Source organism: Dendroctonus ponderosae, unplaced genomic scaffold (assembly GCF_020466585.1).
Source record: "Dendroctonus ponderosae isolate FM_Combo_2020 unplaced genomic scaffold, Dpon_F_20191213v2 Dpon_F_20191213_342, whole genome shotgun sequence".
NCBI lineage: Eukaryota > Metazoa > Arthropoda > Insecta > Coleoptera > Curculionidae > Dendroctonus > Dendroctonus ponderosae.
Window position 1 is genome coordinate 1 of NW_026018551.1, and position 19,661 is coordinate 19,661.

Genomic DNA, 19,661 nt, shown 5'->3' on the forward strand with positions numbered 1-19,661 from the left:
TTGAGAAAACCATTCACAAATATAAAAACTACTACCGCTGCGGCTATAACTGCAGCATCAGCAGTATCCAACATATTGACGAATGTAGACAAACGTTTGAATCACACTTCAAAATGAATTTTGCTTCAAGCATTCGACACACCGTGTAGCAGATATATTTGCCACACAAACTGTCGAACTTTTTGACTCAAATGCTCGGTCCAACGTTCGAGCCAATGTTCGACGCATCGTGTAGCGCCGGCTTAACCAGAAAGCTGTATTTTGAAAATAATATAAGTTTGTAATTTGTAACTCTCCTACACTGCACTAGATAGCGCGCACTATTCAATGAATTAATTCATTTGAATGTTTATATTCGATAGTTGCAATCATTCATTTAGTACTTATTCATTTCAGTTCATTCATTTAGTGCCCATCACAAATTTTAATATTGATCTATTTAGTACAGCGATTTCTTTGCTCTTGAGTCTGAAACCCATGAAATGCTAGTCAATTTTAAAACTTGTAACATTGCATTATCAGAAAATAATTTTTTCAACAATAGTAGAATAGGATGACCTACACCTAAAATATGACCGGATTTACCTACATTTTTATTTTCTCGAGGAGAAATTGAATAAGAAAAGCATGCCAATTTACCTGAGGAATTGATTGAAGACTTTTAATACTCCTTTAGGTTTTAAAATTATATCATATTATTTATTAAGTTTGAAAACCGATAATGTAGGTACAGAAAATTTAGTGCGTTTCTAAAAGTTGCACAATTGCGTCCTATTTGAGAGAATTGAGAATAACTTTCTGACTCCAAAGAGTCTAAGCGTTTATTTTTTACTTTTCTGAAGAATACTGCAACCTTTCTTGTTTAATTTTCAGTAGCCCACCCTGTATACCATTTTCGGAAATTTCTAATTTTGTTCAGTATATATTATTTTTCACGGATCCTCATTGATCTTAGATAGGGCAAACCCTAACAAAATTGCTAGTCGACTTAATACTGAACAGTTTTCTTTAATTTTTGAATGGAAATTTGGAAATAAACATTTGTTTTTTAGTAAAAGAGACATTATCAAACTTAACCCTTTGGTAAAAAAAATACGAAATAAGATAGTGACCCGATTTAAAAATATCATAGAAGAACATCAAATACCAAGCGAATAGAAGAACAGCATAACAATAACCATTTTTAAAAAGGGACGGAATGCACTCCCAGAAAACTGTCGTGGAATAACCCTACTTGATAACTCTCTTAACGCATTCACAAGGGCTATTCTGGGGGAAAATCACCAAAATCACAAGAATAAGAGAAGAACAGGACTTCCGAAAAAACAGATCCACAATAGATGTAATATTCAAGGTCAAGCAAATATCAAAAGAATCCCTGAAATTCAATAAATCGGCGTATCATAGATATGACTAAAACTTTTGACAGAGTGCGCTTTAAAGATTCCCTGGAATTAAAGAGAACAAAAGGGCTAAGCCACAAACTGCTTAATGTAATACACAACGTAAACACCCATTGCAGAACAAAAATTAGAGTAGGACACATTGCAACGGAAGCCGTATACACAAACACAGGAATTAGATAGGGAGACTCACTCAGCCCTTTCATGTTTAATGTGCTAATGGATGAAATAACAGACAATCTTCTTGGAACGGCTGGATATAAAATGGGATGTACTTTCTTCCATGCCGTGTACCACGCTGACGAAGTCAATTTCCAAAGGTAACTCCGTTCTTTTAACAACAATGCAGCATCATCAACACAGAGAAGACTAAATGTAAAAAGAAAAGGGACCGATGAACTGCAAGCTGGAATCGACTCCAAGATCGTCGAACAAGTAAAACATTTCAAATATTTGGGAACAGAGATAACGAGCCATGGAAGTCTACCTCTCGAAGTAAGAGGACAAACAATAAAAGCGGCTCGAGTTTCGGAATGATTGAGAGAAATTGTTTAGAAAAACCAATACCTAAATACGGAAAGCAAAGTCAAGAAATCAGAATGCAATGCGGGATCTGGACATAGGAAGATGGGTGAGACGGATTAGAAGATTCTGGAACAAAGAACGGAGAACAATAGACTCGCAAAAACGCAAAAATGAACAATTCAGTGGGAATGAGGCCACAGGGAAAACCATCAAAGTGCTGGAGGGAATACTGGAACTCATCCTCCTGGGAGGACGTGTTGTGTTTAGAAATATTAAAAAGATACAAGAAGAAAACTTAGCTAGACTACCTGAATACCTACAAACTAATTAAAAATCGTAAGTGTCCCACATGAGAATGGCAATTTGTGGGCGGAGATCTATTTTCTGTACTTCAAAAATAKAATGAAATTTTTTGAAAATACCATTGTATAGATTATAATTCAGCAATAAAGATAATACAAGATATCATGCTCTGTTGCCCCAATTGGAAGCGTACAGTGTAGAACAAGTCTGTCGAAATGGAAATGTCGCCTARCCTAAATATGAATMAAMATTTTCAAACRTAGATTTCCTTCCCGGTCTACGTCGATTGGTTTTTTGACAAAAGCARAAAAATTAAATAAACATTCAGAAACTTATTGACAAAGGATACGTAAGTCGGAAACTTACAAAAACTATAAATAAATAAGTGACAGTGKAATCCGCCCAAAMGGGACAATTTTGAGCTAAAAAACACGCTAAATAAATTGAATTACTTGCTACTACTTGAACTGCTTACTAGTAATCTTTCCCGTTGTTTCCACCTCACATTATTAGCGATATACCCGAAAAAACTAAGTTTTAGCGTAGAAACTCGCAGTCGACTGTACCACAGTCGCATCCACGACTTACGACATTGGTATTGGAATGTTAATATTTTTTATCGTTTAAATGTGCAGCTTGTGATCTGATCAAATGCACCGACTGTGATTATGCGCCTAAAAATACGCGGAATCTGGGATCGCTCGCCAGCTTTATTTTCCGCTTGGGCGAGAGCCGGCAGCAAATTTTACTGGTTGGCCAGGAGATATTTATACTTTTAGTTGCAAGAGTTGGATATAATACATCTGTTTTACCAAATATTTCGTTTTCTTCTTTGGCCGAATATAATGTAAAATATTTATTAGCTATTTTTATTTAACATACAGGGTCGTTGTCGATGACCAGTACAGGATCCTTCGAAACTATGGCAGTTACGAAAAAGATTAAATGCACAAAGAATTGTAGTTTTGAATGCTCTACTGTAAGAAAAAGCACACATACACCACTTTGAATTACTTTAATTCCAAACACATATGAGCGATCTCATAACATCTGTCGGCCAGCTCGTCATCTACCAGACTAACCCCGCCTAAAAAGGTTCCTACTAGGTATTTCAACACTTATCCGTATAACCTGACACATAAACAAGCAGTGCCCTTATTTATGGGTTTCGCTCGAGTTTATGGTCGCCCCAGTGTTTTGCTTATAGAGCACGAATCAATTATCGACAACACTCGGCCATCCTGACCAATGGTCTGTCCCCAGACCCTAAACACATTCTACATACAAATTACACATTTTCACACAATTATTACAATCTTCCCCATACGTGGGCATAACTGACTATAGACTCTTGTCGTAAAGAATACAACGCTCATAACTAATACAACTTTTGCGAGGAGAGCAACATTTTTTTTCGCCATACACAAATGAGCAACACTTTACACACACAACACTTTATTTACATGAAATGGTCCCTTGTATTTTGCCAAAAGCTTGTGACTGACACCAGCGGGTGTGCATGTAATTTTGACCATAACTAATTCACCTTTTTTCAAGTGATAACTTTTTATGGGAGGGTGGACAGATTTTTTCTTGGTCACGGCGAGCCGAGTCCAGGCTCTTCGCGCCTGAGACTTGGGACGCACATATGCACTTTAAAATCAACATTTTTCTCTTAGTGCGGGTGCATCTGTAGATCTGACAAACTTTTCAAATACACATTGCGTTAATAAACTGACAGTGATTTTGAACTATTAATTATTGAGTGGAATATGATTGTGTTCGGTGCAGTTTATTTTATAACGCTGATAACAATGAAACGACAAATTAACCAGGGAGAAGCTCGGATACTGCAAATACTATTTCTAACCACTACTTTTAATAGTCTAGACTGTTTGTCTTGAAAAGAATGCCATACCAGATCCATGTTTTTGACTACAGTTGTTAAATCCCTATAGTCCCATTCGTCCTTGACATTTATTTTTATATTTCCGCCAGCAAGCATGCTTGTCTGGAACTTTATTTCATTTTTGACCAAATCTTCAGTTAGGGCATTGAAATTATCAATTTTGCTGATAATTACTGGTGATGGTTTATTTTCTGTATTGATTTGCTCCTGTTGTCGGGTGCTTTATGATGTTACGTTGCACCGGTTCTTTTGGAGAACTGCTTGCTTTTCTCTTCTTTGCATTCTTTACCCTAATCCATTCCGTTTCCCTACTTAGTTCTTCTTCGCCTGTGTAGTATTCATCTGCAATTTTTTCAAAGTTTGCGTGTGATAATTTACCCTCTAATACTGTATATTTAAGCATTAGTTGATCGTATAACTTCTGCAGAACATTTAATTGAGATTGAAGTTGTTCAACTTTATCATTGTCTGCATTTTTTTCCTTGTTAGACACTAATTTTACCATTATAATGGGTTTATTTATTGGTTTATTTTTAGTGTGAAAACTTGCATTGCTATACATTATGATTTGTTTTGATTTTGTTTTTGGTTTTGTCTCGAAAATAAAGTGTGCGAACAATTTATACTTTTTCAATTTCGTTCGCTAAGACATAGCATTGTTTCCATAGCAACAAATTATAACATCTTTCGATTTTTGACATTCGAATTTAAATGAAACTTAGAAATCTAACTTAATTTTACTGTGAAAATGAATTATTCGAATAAAGAAAAGCGCGACATGATTGAAACCTACATTAGAAGTGATAAAAATGCTAGACGAGTCTCTGATTACTATTTTGAGAGGCATTTTGACCGTCGTCAAAGGTCCTTGAAAACACTCAAACGATTATACGAAAATTTGGGCACTTATGGAAGTTTTACGCAGCCAAGAAATGAAGATAAAGCCATAAATGAAGCTGTGGAAGTTAATGTCTTGGCAATTGTAAGGCAGAATCCACAGATTTCAGCCAGAGATATCGCAGCAGAATCCGGGACTTTCCAAAGCACCGTGATGAGAGTTAAAAAAACACAAATTACATCCGTATAAATTATAAGCATTGCACTTTACATCCAGGGAATGAGGAGCTGCATGTGCAGTTTTGTACATGGTTCCGAAACAATTGCCAACAAGACATTCAATTCTCTTATAAAATATTGTGGACCGACGAAACTCGATTTACAAATTGTGGTATGTTTAATCGTCACAATGACCATCTTTGGAATCAAACAAATCACCACCACGTTGAGCAAAGAAGACCACAAGTTAAATTTGGGTTCAACGATTGGAGCAGAATGGTAGGTTCAAAAATTCTTGGACAATTTATTTTTGAAGGCACCTTAAATGGTAGTCAGTATCTTCAATTCATTCGGAATAACCTGGATTTTATGTTGAACGACTTACATTTAGAAGCATGACGTAATATGCAATGCTTTCAATTTGATGGGTCTCCTCCGCATTATTTTTCCCAAGTTTGGAACCACCTGGACGTAACATTTCCTGGGGCTTGGATTGGACGAAACGGCCCTATTTTGTGGCCATCTCGATCACCGGACCTTTTACCTTTGGATTTATTTTTGTGGGGAGCCGTAAAAAACACAGTTTACAAAAACAAATATTCCCTTTTAAATGCACTTAAAGAAGTTGTTGTTAGAGAATTTGAAAATATTGATCCACAAGAAAAGCAACTTATTCAGTTTGAAGGCGTCGTAATGTTTGCATTAATAATAATGGTGGACTTTTTGATAATGTTTTAAAATAAAGTTAAAGTTTATAGAGTTTAATTTTAATTACTATTGGTATGATTTAATTTTTGTAATAAACACTTTAAATAAACAGCCGACTTAATTAAAATAAACTTATTGTCAACTTCATAGTATTTTTTTCAGACTGCTGTTTGGGTATTTCGCCTAAAAAAATTTGGTCTCAGAATTTCCTCAGGTCTTTTATTACAGATTTATAAATAGTGCAATTATTTCGCAATCAGGACGAATTATTTATCAAAAAGTAATCAAGAACTATCACCTAGAGGGTATCCTGCAACACACTTAGGCTCAAGCTGTAAGAGAACATTTCAATAAGTAAAAAAAAATATTTGAAAAAATTGCCTTGACGTTTCGATACCTATTTTCTCCTATCGTTATCAAAGGACCTACATTAACCTAAAAAAGAGTATGTTAATAACTTGTGCAACAATAGTAGGATAATAAAGTATATAAAAATTAGCTCTGATAATTCGTCTGTGCAAATTGTTAGTTATGTTGAAAATTCTGTCGTTTTTAAAGGCAAAAATTTTTGAGCCGAAATACCCAACAAGTATGATATATGACGGGTAATGAAACAATTACTATTTTCTATGATAATATAATTCATTACTTTTATAAAATCACAAACGTTAACATACTCTACATAATAAGTTCACACAGCAAGAAAGTGTTTTAATTACATTTGCATGTACATTGCAACAATAGTCTAACAGCATTTGTCAATAAATATATTAAGACTTAACAAAATTTCGTTATCAAAAATTAGGAGCCGAAATTGTCGATCGTTGAATTGAGTTGTTCGACTTACTTAAAGCTTTATGGACAATCCAAACTAATGATATGAAAAATTCCGGGAAAGGAAAGGAAAGAATATACTATTTCGTCTAAATTACATGTACGTTAAATCATGAGTTGAAGGTAACATTCGAGAAACAATTTCTAAATCAAATTTAATCAAGTCTATAAAAACGCATAATTTTTAACTTGTGATTAAATCTTTATCAAAAGGAATTAAAAAGTAATTCTGGGTCTCAGTGAAAGTTGCATACACTCACAGGCCCCGAAAATAAAGTGGGTATAATGTAGATTAAATCTAATACGAAATAGGGCCGAAGATAAATACCAATAAAAATAAACTGTAGCGCCATTTGACACCATTAAACTTAAAACTATCACTAATCTGAAATGTCTATGTTTGACGATCAGTCCAAAGTCGATAAATTGTAACGTACATCAGTACGATAAGTAAATATATAGTATTAAGTAAATTAAATTACAAGTGCATTAATAGTCTGCCTCTAATTCTCATTGAGTAAAATTATCATTATTAAAAATTTTGATTATAGGAGATTTTAGAACTTGCTTATATATTGTGTGATCGTTTAAAATAGAATCTTTAGGGAATAATAAATATTTAGAATATAAAGTTCATTAACAAACTACGCGTACGCATTTCGATTATGTGCATACTATGAGATAGATCAAACATACACTCTTCATACATTTTCAAACGTAAGACCTCAATTCAGCAAATATTAAACACTGTATTGAAAATACTATAGTTCGTGTTAAATTAAACATATTAAATAAGGAACTTAGTTATAGTATGTTCATACAACATGGTGATTAAAGATAACAAATAAACTAGAGTTTTGCAGCATCTTTGAAGAGAAATCATGGAAGAATGGTAATTAGGAAGATAACATTAAAGAACGTCAGCGCCATTAAAACCGTAACTTTAAAGTAATAAGGTGTAAAAATAGCAATAGCCTAAATAGGTTCGGAAGCGGTAGAAGACTGGATAATTGAAGACGGCCTGTCTGTAGAATAGTGTGATAAAACCGAGCCTCTGTCTAGTCTTTGGCGGCGAATATACGGACTGAATTCGTGTTAAAATAATATTATATTCAGGTTTTTTGAAACCTCTTAGTTTATTTTTAAATCGGTGATTTCACTTACCGCCTAGGAATTGAGGTAGAACATGTTTAATCTAAGTTATTATCAGATCCAGCATATAAACTTTTGGCAATTGTACTGAGTCTTGCAATTCTGCTACTGTTCGTTTGATAGGAGCCGGGAATATTTCGGTACGAATGACCTAAAAAATACATAATGCCATAATCTAAACAGTCGAACTTGTTAGTCTAAAAGTTGGTTTACATGCTCAAGCCATCTGCACAAACTGGATTGCACAAGCCAGATTTGAGCAAAACTGTATTTGTTGACAACAGGATGGAAAATTTGGGCGAAGAACTAACTAAATTATTTTGAAATTTTGTGTTGTCGAAGAATGAGTATGGTACGCTTTGCGTTTCTCACAAATTGAATATAACTGACGCTTAAGTGTGTACATCTAAAAACAGACTAAAATTTTCCCAAAAATTAGGTAATATTTTTGCATGGGATGGGGACTGGCGCCGGAAACAACACATTTTTTTTGATTTGTTAGCATTCACTTGTCCGCTGGTGGTACAAGAGGTGTCACCAATGCACGCCGTACCTCTGTATGAATCCCTTTTCCAAATCCAAATTTATGGCTTTGTTTTTCTATTTACCCCAAGATTTTATGTTACAGGGTGCATAGGTCATTTGAAAAACTGCGAAGATATGTAGGCAATTTCAAGCTCATATTTACAGTGGCGTTCTGAACAAAATTATCTGTTAATCCAATTATTTAAATCAATAAGAAATTTGATAATATGTGGAATAAACGGTAATATTAGGAAATAAGTACCTTAAAGTCAGATAAGAACAATATTAAAAAGAGAACCCCATACGCGCTAGAAATATTTCATTCAACACCCATAATATCATAAGATTGAACATCGGTTAAGACGCTCAAGCCAATGCTCCGATATCAAGTGGATTTTCTGTCAGGATAGATTTTACTCAAGCCAAATTTTTCGGCATACACAGACTTCAAACCTGCGTTTACACGCAACGATTTTATTGTGCGATCGGGATTGTGCAAACCGATTTGCGTAAACATCTTGAGCGTGTAAACGGTCCTTAACAGTAGATGTGCAATGAGATTTATTAAAAAAGGTATCATAAGTCAAAGAATCGTTGATAATTTATCATCAGTTTTTGTCAACATGGTTTATTGAGTGTTATTCCATAGCTTATATACAGGGTGTCTCGTAAACCTTCTACAATACTTCGCATGATGAAAGATCAATCTCGGGCAAGTCAGAAAATGGACAAAATATTTTATTTGTATTTGAGTTTCGGGAATCGTCGTAATTCAAAAGCAGCAGTAGGATGGAATGAAATATAAGATATAAGGAATATGAATTAAATTGAAGGTTTTGCCAAAAAAAATCTTGTGAAGAACTTTGGGGTAAACTAAAATACAATAGCAGTTTTCGATATAAGGGCGAAAAGTGTGGTTTTTCGAACCACGACAGCGTTTGACACCCGAGACGAAGTCTGGGGCATCAATCGGTCAGTAGTTCGAAAAACATATTTTCGCCCTCGTATCGAACAACATTTTTCATTCGAATAGAAGACATAAAACGAATCATGAGTTATAATAAATAAGAATAGCCAAAAATTAAAGGCATCAACTTCATATTTTAAATCTGATGTTAATGTCGTTCGTGAAATTGTCTCGTTTTGAGGTTTGTAATTTTTCAAAAGCGTACTTTTGTAACCATATACACCCGAAGTGCTGCTTTCACGGATGGTGTTCGAATAAGTTGCATTTTTGCATGACATTTGCGCCATATTTAAAAATATCGTGCTTTTTGTGTGGCAACATCGGCGAGTGTAGAAAAGTAGATCGACTTTGGGACTGAACTTGTAACAAAGTTATAATTTACAAATTCCAAGTAAACTTTAAATTCGAATCAATAGTTGTAGATAAACTTACGGAATTAATTAAAAAAGCATGTCAGTTACTTTTTAAGGAAAATACTTAATGGTCGTTTTCGGGCGAAAGTGTTGTTTTTCGACGCAGCGACAGCGACGGCGTTACACAACTCGACTTCGTCTCGGGTGTCAATTCGTCAGGAGTTCGTAAAACGGATTTTCGCCTTCGTATTGAACAACATTTTATTCGAATGAAAAACATAACACGAATCATGAGTTATAATAAATATGAATAGCCAAAAATAAAAAGCATTAACTTCATATTTGAAATCTGATATCAATGTCATTTTTGAAATTGTCACGCTTGGACGTTTGTCATTTTTCAAAAGCGTACTTTTGTACGCATTTACAAGTGGAACAATGAGTGTTAAAAATGCAAGTGCTGTTTTCACTGTATGTTGTTAAATAAATAAATAAATTGCACATTTTGCATGAAATTTGTGCTATTTAAAAAAATCGCGTTTTGCTTGTGGCAACATCGGCGAGCGCAGAAAAATAGAACCATTTGAACGACTTTGAGACTGAACTTGTAACAAAGTTATAATTTACAAATTGTAAGTAAACTTTAAATTATAATTAATAGTTTTTGATAAACCAATGTTATTAATTTAAAAAGAATATCGATTACTTTTTAATGAAAATACCTTAAAAAATATAATGACACTGACAGGTTTAATTTGTCACATTTACTTTTACGCACATGTGCGTAAAAGTGCGGTAAAGTAAAACAAATGAACAGTAAAGAAAAGTGCTTTTTTTATTATCGCTTCTGATCGAAAAATGGCACTTTTTGATTCATTCGAATAAAAAGGGTATTTGCTACTTATTATTTCATAAGCGTAATAGCACGGACTATTAATTAACTGATGTCAGTTATGATCGATTTAAAAAGTGTAAATTTCTTTCAAAAGGCTTTAAAAAAAGATGAACCTTTTACCAGTCAAGTAACGAAGTAACGTTTACAGGACACCCTGTACACGCATAATATTTTATAATTTTATTAATATAAAAGTTACGAAATACTTCCATTTTGGTATTCCGCTTTATCGTAAATGTTTCGTGGGATTTCCAATTGGTAATAGTTTCAACATTAAGTTTTGAGCACAAATTCATATATCGACAAGAGCAATCATTATCAGTTCGTAATAAAACATTCTAAAAAGACAAATATCGGTCAATGCAAAACCCCAATTTGAGAGAAATACGCAAGGGAATAACGTTAATATTTAATTTTGAACTCTTTAAAAAGAAGTTTTAATTAAAATACTAAAATAAAGTGAATCATACTTGTTAAACTCTAATGCGATCCCGGAACATTCTGAGAAAATTGAGTCAAGTTTTGCTGACCGCCTGGAACTTTCCAGTAATCATTTAGGACAGAGGCACTGCAACCATCTGGGTGCTGGATTATGTTAGGAAATATACGATGAAAAACTGGTTCTGGAAAGTCCAATATTTCAATAACGTAACACTAAAAATAATTTACCAACCTGCTAGGAGCGCTTGGGCTTCGGTATGTCTCCAATAAAACGAGCTACACTCAGGATTTGAATACTCTCTCCTATGATCTCTTCCATGCAGATTAAGGCCTTTGTAAGTGTTTGCAAAGCTGGGTCGGCGCGGTTCTTTTCGTTGAATCTAGTGTAGAAGCTTTTTCTTCTGATTCTATCAATAACCGAAGTCATATAATCATTAGTAGGAGAGAGAAAGGTCGAGCCATCATCGGTAGTTGTCAAGGAATTTCGATTTTCATTACTATTTTGCAAATCATTTAAGCCTTCCTACTTGGGCCTGCTGGCTGTTCTGAAGCCGACCCACTTTGTCGCACGGTTGTCGGTTTAGATCTAGCTTCAAATTTCTTCTAACCGATTTAACTTCCTGACTTATTTCATCGCTAATGTTTTGAAAAACTTTAACGGTTCAGATAGACTGTCTAAATTCAAACTCCTCCTGAACAAATTTACCTCCATCTTGGACTTGCTTTTCTCATTAGCAGCAGATACCTGACTTAAACTGTCGGTTTTTGCATAATCGTAAGTGTTTCGAAACTATCTGACTGTTCTCTAAGGCGTTTAAGTGCGTTGTCTGCTGAATACTTTTTATTCATTGTGTCTTTGGTGTCAGCAGAATCCTGTATAGCGCTGCTTCTCAACTTTTCCAGTTTTTTCTCGATGACTACAGCAGCTTGTTTTTATGCGCCTTATTGTTATGGTATACCTAATGCTTCTTGTTCAATTGATAATCTTAATTCCCCTGCTATTTGTGCCTGCCCAAATTGTCCCCATTTCTCAACTAATTTAGCTAAATGCCCAGAAAAATGCTGAAGTGGACATATTAAATGCGATTGATTGACGAAGAGTAATTTCAGGTTCATTCAGATAATTAAGGTAAATAACAGACTCAGCACCATACCATACAATGAGGATGCTAGTTACAAGTATTTGAGTACGATAGCTAGCATCAACTAAATCTCTAGTTGGAATTACTCAGCGTCTTGCTAAGCGTGACTCTATTTCTAGGCTTTTTACTGCTTCAGCTCCAGCAATGCTCTCTGTTAGAAAAGCAGTATTAACATCATTTTACTGACATTGCGTTTCAAACCTAGCTTGTAATGGATTAGTAACACGCCAAGCCATAATTACATAAAAAGGAATGGAAACTACTACTATGATAGTTAATTTAGGCAATAAAATAAATTTTACTAAAAAAAATATGCTCATAAAGCTAATATCAATGAGCAAAGTCAATAGAGAACCACTGAGAAACTCTCTAATACTATCTAGTTGACGTGCACGTGCTACTAATGCATCAACTTGCCGGTTCTTAAAATAGAGTAAAGGTAAAGGAAGTAAATGTTTTACCAATTTAATGACGAGTACAATATCTATACGTGCCTATATATGGATATATTGATATTCTCGTAATGCCTTAAAGAATACCTCAAAAATACTAGTAATTACTAAGCCCAAAATCAGCACATCTAAGGAGCTATAGGTTTGATAAGCGAGTACCTTATCCATGACAATTTGAAATAGTAGAGAAATTATTAAAGCAAGTAATTGTGATATAAATAAAAGTCAGAATATTTAACATAAAATGTGACAATATTTCTAAAATGCTATTGGTATAAACCAAGTTATGTTAAACTTTGACGCAACATATAAAATAATAACTTGGCCATTCCAAGCTGCTGCTTAGAGTATAACTCAGTGTTGGGTTTATATGGGTGTTGAATTAAACCATGAGTTTCATTCCTTTTCGCTACTATTCGATACTCGCCATCAGTTGCAAGAAATACTACTGGAAAATCCTTATCTGTAAGCTTATCATATAATAGCTTTCTGGATTAAGTTTGACTTGACAAATTTTATTAAGCTTCTTGAGACCAGAACTCGCGAGGATACAATGCAGCTCTACAAGGAATGAGAACCACCCACGCCAGGGACATACAAAACTAGTGAGCGCCATGTGTCGGAATCTTCCAATCCTATGTGCAAAGGTGGTCTCACATGATAGCGGGCTTCGGTTTGAATGGAAGTTTAAGGTGGAAATCCCAACAAAAGAAAGTTGGCAAAATATTACAGTGGCTGCCCGAAAGGAGGTGCAATGTTGGTACACCGACGACCCAGGGGCGTCCATTACAGAATAGTCTGGTATATGCGTGTATTGGCAAGACACCAACAGGGGAGCACACTTTTAGCTGGAAAGCTGGAGGATAGTGTTTCCGGCGGAATCACATGCAATCCTCGAGGTTGCCCCAGATAGGGAAGTTACAGAAGGATTAGAGGGAGTGATTGGGACGTGGCAGAACAAAAACAAGAAAACCTGGTGTAGATAACAGGTAGCAAGCGCTCTTAATGAGTGGGGTTTTAGAGCCATCACAGAGAGGTGGACACAGCCCAAGGGGAACCACAAGTGACGCCAAGCCAACATCCAAATTTTTTATGTCAAGGAGGCGTTGGCCCCTGAGAACTCTGGTTGGGGTCATGACAGGCCACTGTAGCATGAACACATACCTATACCTACTAGGAATTGTTGAAAGCACCGTGTGTCCACAATGTGTAATAGCGGAGGAAACATCATATCGCGTATTAGGAGTCTGCCATTGCTGGTCGTCTACTAGGAGATGCATCCTTGGGGCATTTCGCCGGACCAATCCTGTCCCCCCACAATACTACTACTACTTCTACTACTACTACTACTACTACTACTACTAGACCAGAACCAATATTTAGATAAAATGAGAATAGTACATCTTTTGTAAAAACTGTAGTGAAACAACTGACTACAAGCTGGACCACTACGACCCGTACTTATAAACGATGCTCAAGCCGATACTCAGCTCATGCTTCGCCAAGTTTGAGATCGTTCTTAACCGAGAGAGACTATTTATCAACAGTACTTCGTGAATTCTCGGTGAAATATTGGTCGAGTATAGCAATTTAAAGACTTTCGTATTTATTTGGTAATTTTATATTGGGACTGTTGGCGAACTTGGCGAATCTAAGATGTCGTCAATGTTATTATGTAAATATGTCTTCTGAATCGCTGAAAGCCTGACTTATATAACGAAGATCACCGGACACAAGCTACAATATAATATACACTTTATGTACGAAAATAGACATGTAATTATAGAAACTTTGCTCCTTGTTGCATATAATCTCTAGAATAGAAAACTACTTGTATATAATCTTAAACATACCAGCAATTGAGTAATGGGTGATATTTGATATTGCTAATCCACGATTATCCGCTTTCAATAATGGTTCGTTTAAACTTTATTTCGATTGATCAACTCAATAATAGTGGCCGTTGAAAACCGAAACCTTTTCCGAAATTCTACATCCGAGAAAACTCAAAAGGATTTTTTCCATCTCGTATATATATTTTACTAACACGTTGACTTCCTTATACTGTCCATTCTTATATTGTATACGATAGTAAAATAAAAAAAATTAAAATGTAAAAACATAACATAAACAGTAATATAACCTTAAAACCCGTTTGACGGTTCGACGAAAAATCTCGACCAATGGCTGGGCAGAAGCAATACTCAAGCCACCGTCGACCGATACTTCAGCAAGCAAAACTGTGAACACTGGCTTGAGAACGATAATAGTTTATAAAACGCAATCGAAGCCAAGTCACTTGAGACTCGACTCAGGCTTGAGCATCGTTTATAAATAAGGACCTACGTATACTATTTCAACTTTAAAACCAGGTGCGACCACCACGAGGCAAATCTGCAGCAACGAAAATCATACTATTGATTCTCCCCTTATATAAATTTAATTTGGGTTTCACAGTCTCCCTTCTATAAAAAGACAACCACTTCTTACAACTTAAGGTATCTTTATCTTGGTTTAAGTTCTGCTTAAGTAGATTTGTACCACTTCTAGCTCCTGATGATTGGTACTTACTGATGTGCCCTAAACATGACGAGCGTGTCCTCTTAAATTGGGGGTCCGATAAATTTATTGTGGAGAAGCCTGTGTGCTATTCACCTTCATTCGTTTAATAATGCAAATTATCATGCATAATAAGTGTGCCAAATTTTAAAACCATCGGATGACTATCAAAAAAAATATATTTAAAAAAATCTTTTTTAAAAGCTAACTTTCTCGCCCGGTAGATCCGGTATTATTGGGTTTTCGCAAACCTATTATAGGAATTTGTCACACTCACGTTTGCTGTAGAGTTGCCTCGTTAAGTGTTGGTCGCACCATTTCCGGACACCCTGTAAATTGAATCTTCGCTAATTATTTTATCAATTTTTAAAATTACAAAGGCACCTCTGTTCCGGACACCCTTTTACATTTGTACCCCAGTTAAATTTGTAAAAACTTCTGAGTTGTTTTTAGTTGTCATTACTGCTGGAAATTGTGCAAGTTGTTCTGATTGTTGCATACTTGATATTGCTTGACTAAGAATACCAACATTAGCCCGTTTAATATTATTACAACAAACTTGAGAAGCCATTGTTTTCACTGCAAGTTTTCTATATGATAAGCACTCCTGTTCATAATCCAAGAATTTTTGTTGTAAATTAGGTATATCATCAGCTAATCTAGCTAATAATTGATTAGCTTGTGCCTGGGTTGATTTTGATGATACCTTTTTAATATTATTCTGTACTAATTGTTGGTACAGCAAATGCGGAATCGCTGCGATTTTCCCTATAGCTAGTTTGTTACGCACTTGTTGTATAGTTTTACAATATAATGCACTGTCCTCAAAGTTATCAGATATACATGATCTAATTCCGCAACTTCGAGCATGTTTTAACACTAATTTTTGAAATGCATCTACTAAAGTAGCTGATTGAATATCCAGTTGTCTACTTATTGCCTGATTATCCGATAATAGTTCAGAAGATTGTGGTTTACATCCTGTCCATTTTCTCACGAGCAATATACCTACGGTCAGAAAACCATTCATATCAGTATTGTTCAGCCATTGATCCCCCATCTTTAGCAATGTTGGTACAGTTTCACACTGGTTAAGAGATGGATGCTGTTTTACTGGTAGATCTGCTTGTAATAATGATAAAGATTCTGAGGGCTTGTAGTTCATGATATCTGATATCCAACTAACAGATACTATAGATGAAATTAGAATGCCTAGATTTTCCATTAAATTGATAGGCCAGAACTGCAACCTACTACTGACCCCTGAAGATGCAACATTAAAGGAGCTATTTTCTGTATCTATTGTTTTCTCTTGGTTAAGTACAATATGAGATTCACCTTCTACTAATGAACTTGTATTACTAATTTTCATATTAGATATGTTTTGATATTCTTTTATGTAATTTAATGATCTCGTTCTTCGATTATCTATTTTCTGTTTTTTATTAGATGGTTGATTATGTGAATCTGTCATTGGATTAAATTGTTGTGTGTTTTTGACCAGTTCTAGCAAATCATTTAATCTCTTTTTGAGAAAATTTATTTTATTTTTGTCAGCAAAATTGGCACTATTTTGGTTATTTGTGTCCAGGTTAGATAGTGCTATTTCGCGTAGCGTCTTATTTATTTTATCAAAAAATGTTTTGGCACCAGGTTGAGCCATTATCTGAGCAAGCTCGTTTACAGTCTTTTCTATCTCATCAAATGTTTGCTTATCAAGTTGAGAACTAGATATATCATCATGAGATTTTTGTAAATAATCTGCTAACTCTTGCAGTGTTTGACTATTAGATAGTGGATTAGAAGTATGCGAAATATCCTTATTGGCATGTACTTCATATTCTATAACATCTTTAGCTATGTTTGCCGCTTTATTAAAAACAAGTGTAATAGGGATTATCGCGCGTGAATCAGTAATAGATTTTAAATTACTTATATATTTAAGTATTTGTTTATTTGCGTCATTAAGCTTATTTTCAGAATCCTTTTTATCTTTAGCATATTTCAGTTCCATAATCAGAATATACTCATCTTGTGGTACATCAGAACCCATGTACTCACGTCGACATATTAAAAGATCAATTCGACCTGATTTAGATGGATTTGCTTCTGGTAGGACTTTTATGGTTTTGAGTTGATCATGTTTACCAAAAAACGTTCCATGTAATATAGCTTGAAAATCACTCTCACTATTGACCATATCTTGTACAGATATTAGAGATTTGGATAATTCCTCTAGTTCGGTATTGATGTTACCTCGAGAGAAAAAGTTTGCTATTCTTAATGTAGAAGTTAGTTTTTTATAGTCATGAATTTTTATAAACCTTGATACATCACGATGATCAAACACTTCTATATTTTGGAAAAAATATAATTTTTTATCATCTTTACCTTTAGTTTTATCATCTGTTCTTATTCTTTCATCTGGTGACCATCCTAATTTCGAATTATGATTTACTTTTATATCAATTTTAGTAAGACTATTAATTTGCACATTATTAGGTAATTTAATTTTATCAAGATTTACATCTTGAAATTTTCCATTATTGCTACTTTCAACTAAGTTTAACATTATCCATCCATTAGAATTTTTCGCTTGAAAAACAAATGTAGTTACTGTATTCCCTGCGTTATGTACATATAACTTTTCTACACCATCTTCTGATAAAAATTCTCCTAAAATTAATCTGCTGAGATAATTGTCATCAGTTTTAATTGCTAAGTTGGAAATAGAGTAATACAAATGTTTTAATTCCTTTTCAATATTGCTTCTAATATTTGCATGAGTTTTAGTGCTATCATGCATATTTCTTATCAATGGATTAATTAATCCTTCAGGCTGTGGTATGTTTTCTCTCTTAATATTGATAGCTTTATCAACATCATCAGAATCAATCTTAGAATTAATCCCAACAATTACAGCTTGATCAGATATGGTTCTCATACTAAGATTATAAAGGTAACCGGTACCCTTTGCCTGATCAATAGCACTAGCAGAAGAGGTTTCATCTGCTTTAAACTCTATAACTATTGGAATTGCTCTCCAATTTTTATTGTGACTGTTATCCTTACGAGAGAGTAATATTAAATCAGCGTAACCTTTTCCAGCAATACGCTCTACATAAATATCTAAGTAATAATGATATTTAAAATTCAAAGACAAAATTCCATATAAGAATCCCTGAAATGCAGCCTCTGATTTTATTTCAAAACCAAATTTGTTTTCTTTCTTAAACTTGGATTTACCCTTCTTGGATGTGTCTTGCATTTTCAATGAATTGTACACTTGCAACAATCCTTGGGAAATTGTCTTTATGCCAAACATAACATTATCTATATTATTACTCGCAAGATCTTCTAGATGTTTTAAGTCAATGTCAGTATATTCTATTTTCTGAAACTCTCCAGAACCAGGAGGTTTATGCTGATAGTTGTTGTTTGTTTTCGATAATTCCTTTACAGAGAGTGAATGATCAGTCGCTATATAAAAGATACTTTCTACTATTTGATAATTGTGTGTTATACCCAGTTTTGTTGACATTGCGTCTAGTTCAGACTGACTATATCTACCCTCCAACATCAGATTTTTCCGAAAATTTTTCATATCGTTTTCAGTATAACCTTTGTTAGAATTTATTTTATGGTCTTCAGCAATAAACGTTTTTAATACTAGCGTATGGTCATTTTGTTTAAAGCAAATTTTCAGAATTTTGGTATTAACCGTATTATGGCCCTGGGGTGTTAAAACATCTATTTTTTCAACTTTAGTATAAATATCTTTTTTAATATTAGGAAACTGAGGTATTGTATAAAGTGATCCTAAAATAAAATTAGGCCAGAATTCTGGTTTTGATGGTCCAAGAATAGTGGGAGTTTTTCGTAAGATTAGACTCAAATGTTCTGCAAAACCTTGAGGTTTGCTTGAATCAAAACCTCTATTAGAATCATCATTACTGGTTTGGGGTCGAATAGACATGCAACCACATTCTTCTTGATATATACCACGTGATATTCCTGAATCAGTACTATCAAAAAAAAGTTTAATTATTTCATCCTTAGGCTTATTACTTTCATTTTCTAGTAAAGCTGCAGCAGCAGTTGATGTAGAAGGAACACCACTCAGTGTGCCAGCTCCTCTGTTCTTCATACTCATGCAGCACAAGACCCTCCTACAACAAAAAAAAGTAACCTCATTTTTTATAAGTAATTTTACCTGGAACTGAACTGAGTTATTGCGCCGCACACTTGGGTATTAACAATATAAAACTGATGGAAAATTTAAAAATCAAGAATGCGCTGGTTTGTCACAATACCTCTTTACTCTGCGTTATGAAGCATTTGTTTATCTGGATTATTTGTGTTCAGTCCGAAAATACTACCGCCGAGCGAGTATTCTAGAACATCTTAGGTTAGGACTAAAGCTTAGGTTAGGAGCTA

The 19,661-nt window shown here is 34.4% G+C and overlaps 2 protein-coding genes across 5 annotated transcripts; one reads left to right on the plus strand and one right to left on the minus strand.

Moving 5' to 3' along the window:
* Positions 1-4,827: 4,827 nt before the first annotated feature.
* Positions 4,828-5,910, plus strand: LOC125504053. Of its 2 annotated transcripts, XM_048665388.1 has the most exons (3): positions 4,828-5,197; positions 5,255-5,475; positions 5,588-5,910. In XM_048665388.1, coding segments are annotated over exons 1-3 (531 nt in total). In that variant the 5' UTR covers positions 4,828-4,888; the 3' UTR covers positions 5,589-5,910. The 2 variants fall into 2 exon arrangements, with proteins under 2 accessions (XP_048521345.1, XP_048521344.1); XM_048665387.1 differs by having other exon boundaries at positions 5,255-5,910.
* Positions 5,911-6,525: 615 nt separating this feature from the next.
* LOC125504052 lies at positions 6,526-19,416 on the minus strand. 3 transcript variants are annotated; one of them, XM_048665385.1, is made up of 5 exons: positions 19,293-19,415; positions 11,304-19,249; positions 11,101-11,253; positions 7,903-8,041; positions 6,526-7,822 (listed from the first exon to the last, which is right to left on the minus strand). In XM_048665385.1, the coding sequence occupies exon 2, from the start codon at positions 19,198-19,200 to the stop codon at positions 15,628-15,630; it is 3,573 nt and encodes a 1,190-aa protein (XP_048521342.1). In that variant the 5' UTR covers positions 19,201-19,249; positions 19,293-19,415; the 3' UTR covers positions 6,526-7,822; positions 7,903-8,041; positions 11,101-11,253; positions 11,304-15,627. The 3 variants fall into 3 exon arrangements, with proteins under 3 accessions (XP_048521342.1, XP_048521340.1, XP_048521341.1); XM_048665383.1 differs by having other exon boundaries at positions 11,304-19,416; XM_048665384.1 differs by lacking the exon at positions 11,101-11,253 and having other exon boundaries at positions 11,304-19,416.
* Positions 19,417-19,661: the final 245 nt, after the last annotated feature.

Excerpts from the sequence above, each read along its gene's own strand:
- LOC125504053 (XM_048665387.1), top strand. The coding sequence starts at position 4,889 with ATGAATTATTCGAATAAAGAAAAGCGCGACATGATTGAAACCTACATT. Across the intron at positions 5,198-5,254 it reads TCCAAAGCACCGTGATGAGA|GGAATGAGGAGCTGCATGTG; the intron begins GTTAAAAAAACA and ends CTTTACATCCAG.
- LOC125504052 (XM_048665384.1), bottom strand. The coding sequence starts at position 19,377 with ATGAGTATGAAGAACAGAGGAGCTGGCACACTGAGTGGTGTTCCTTCT.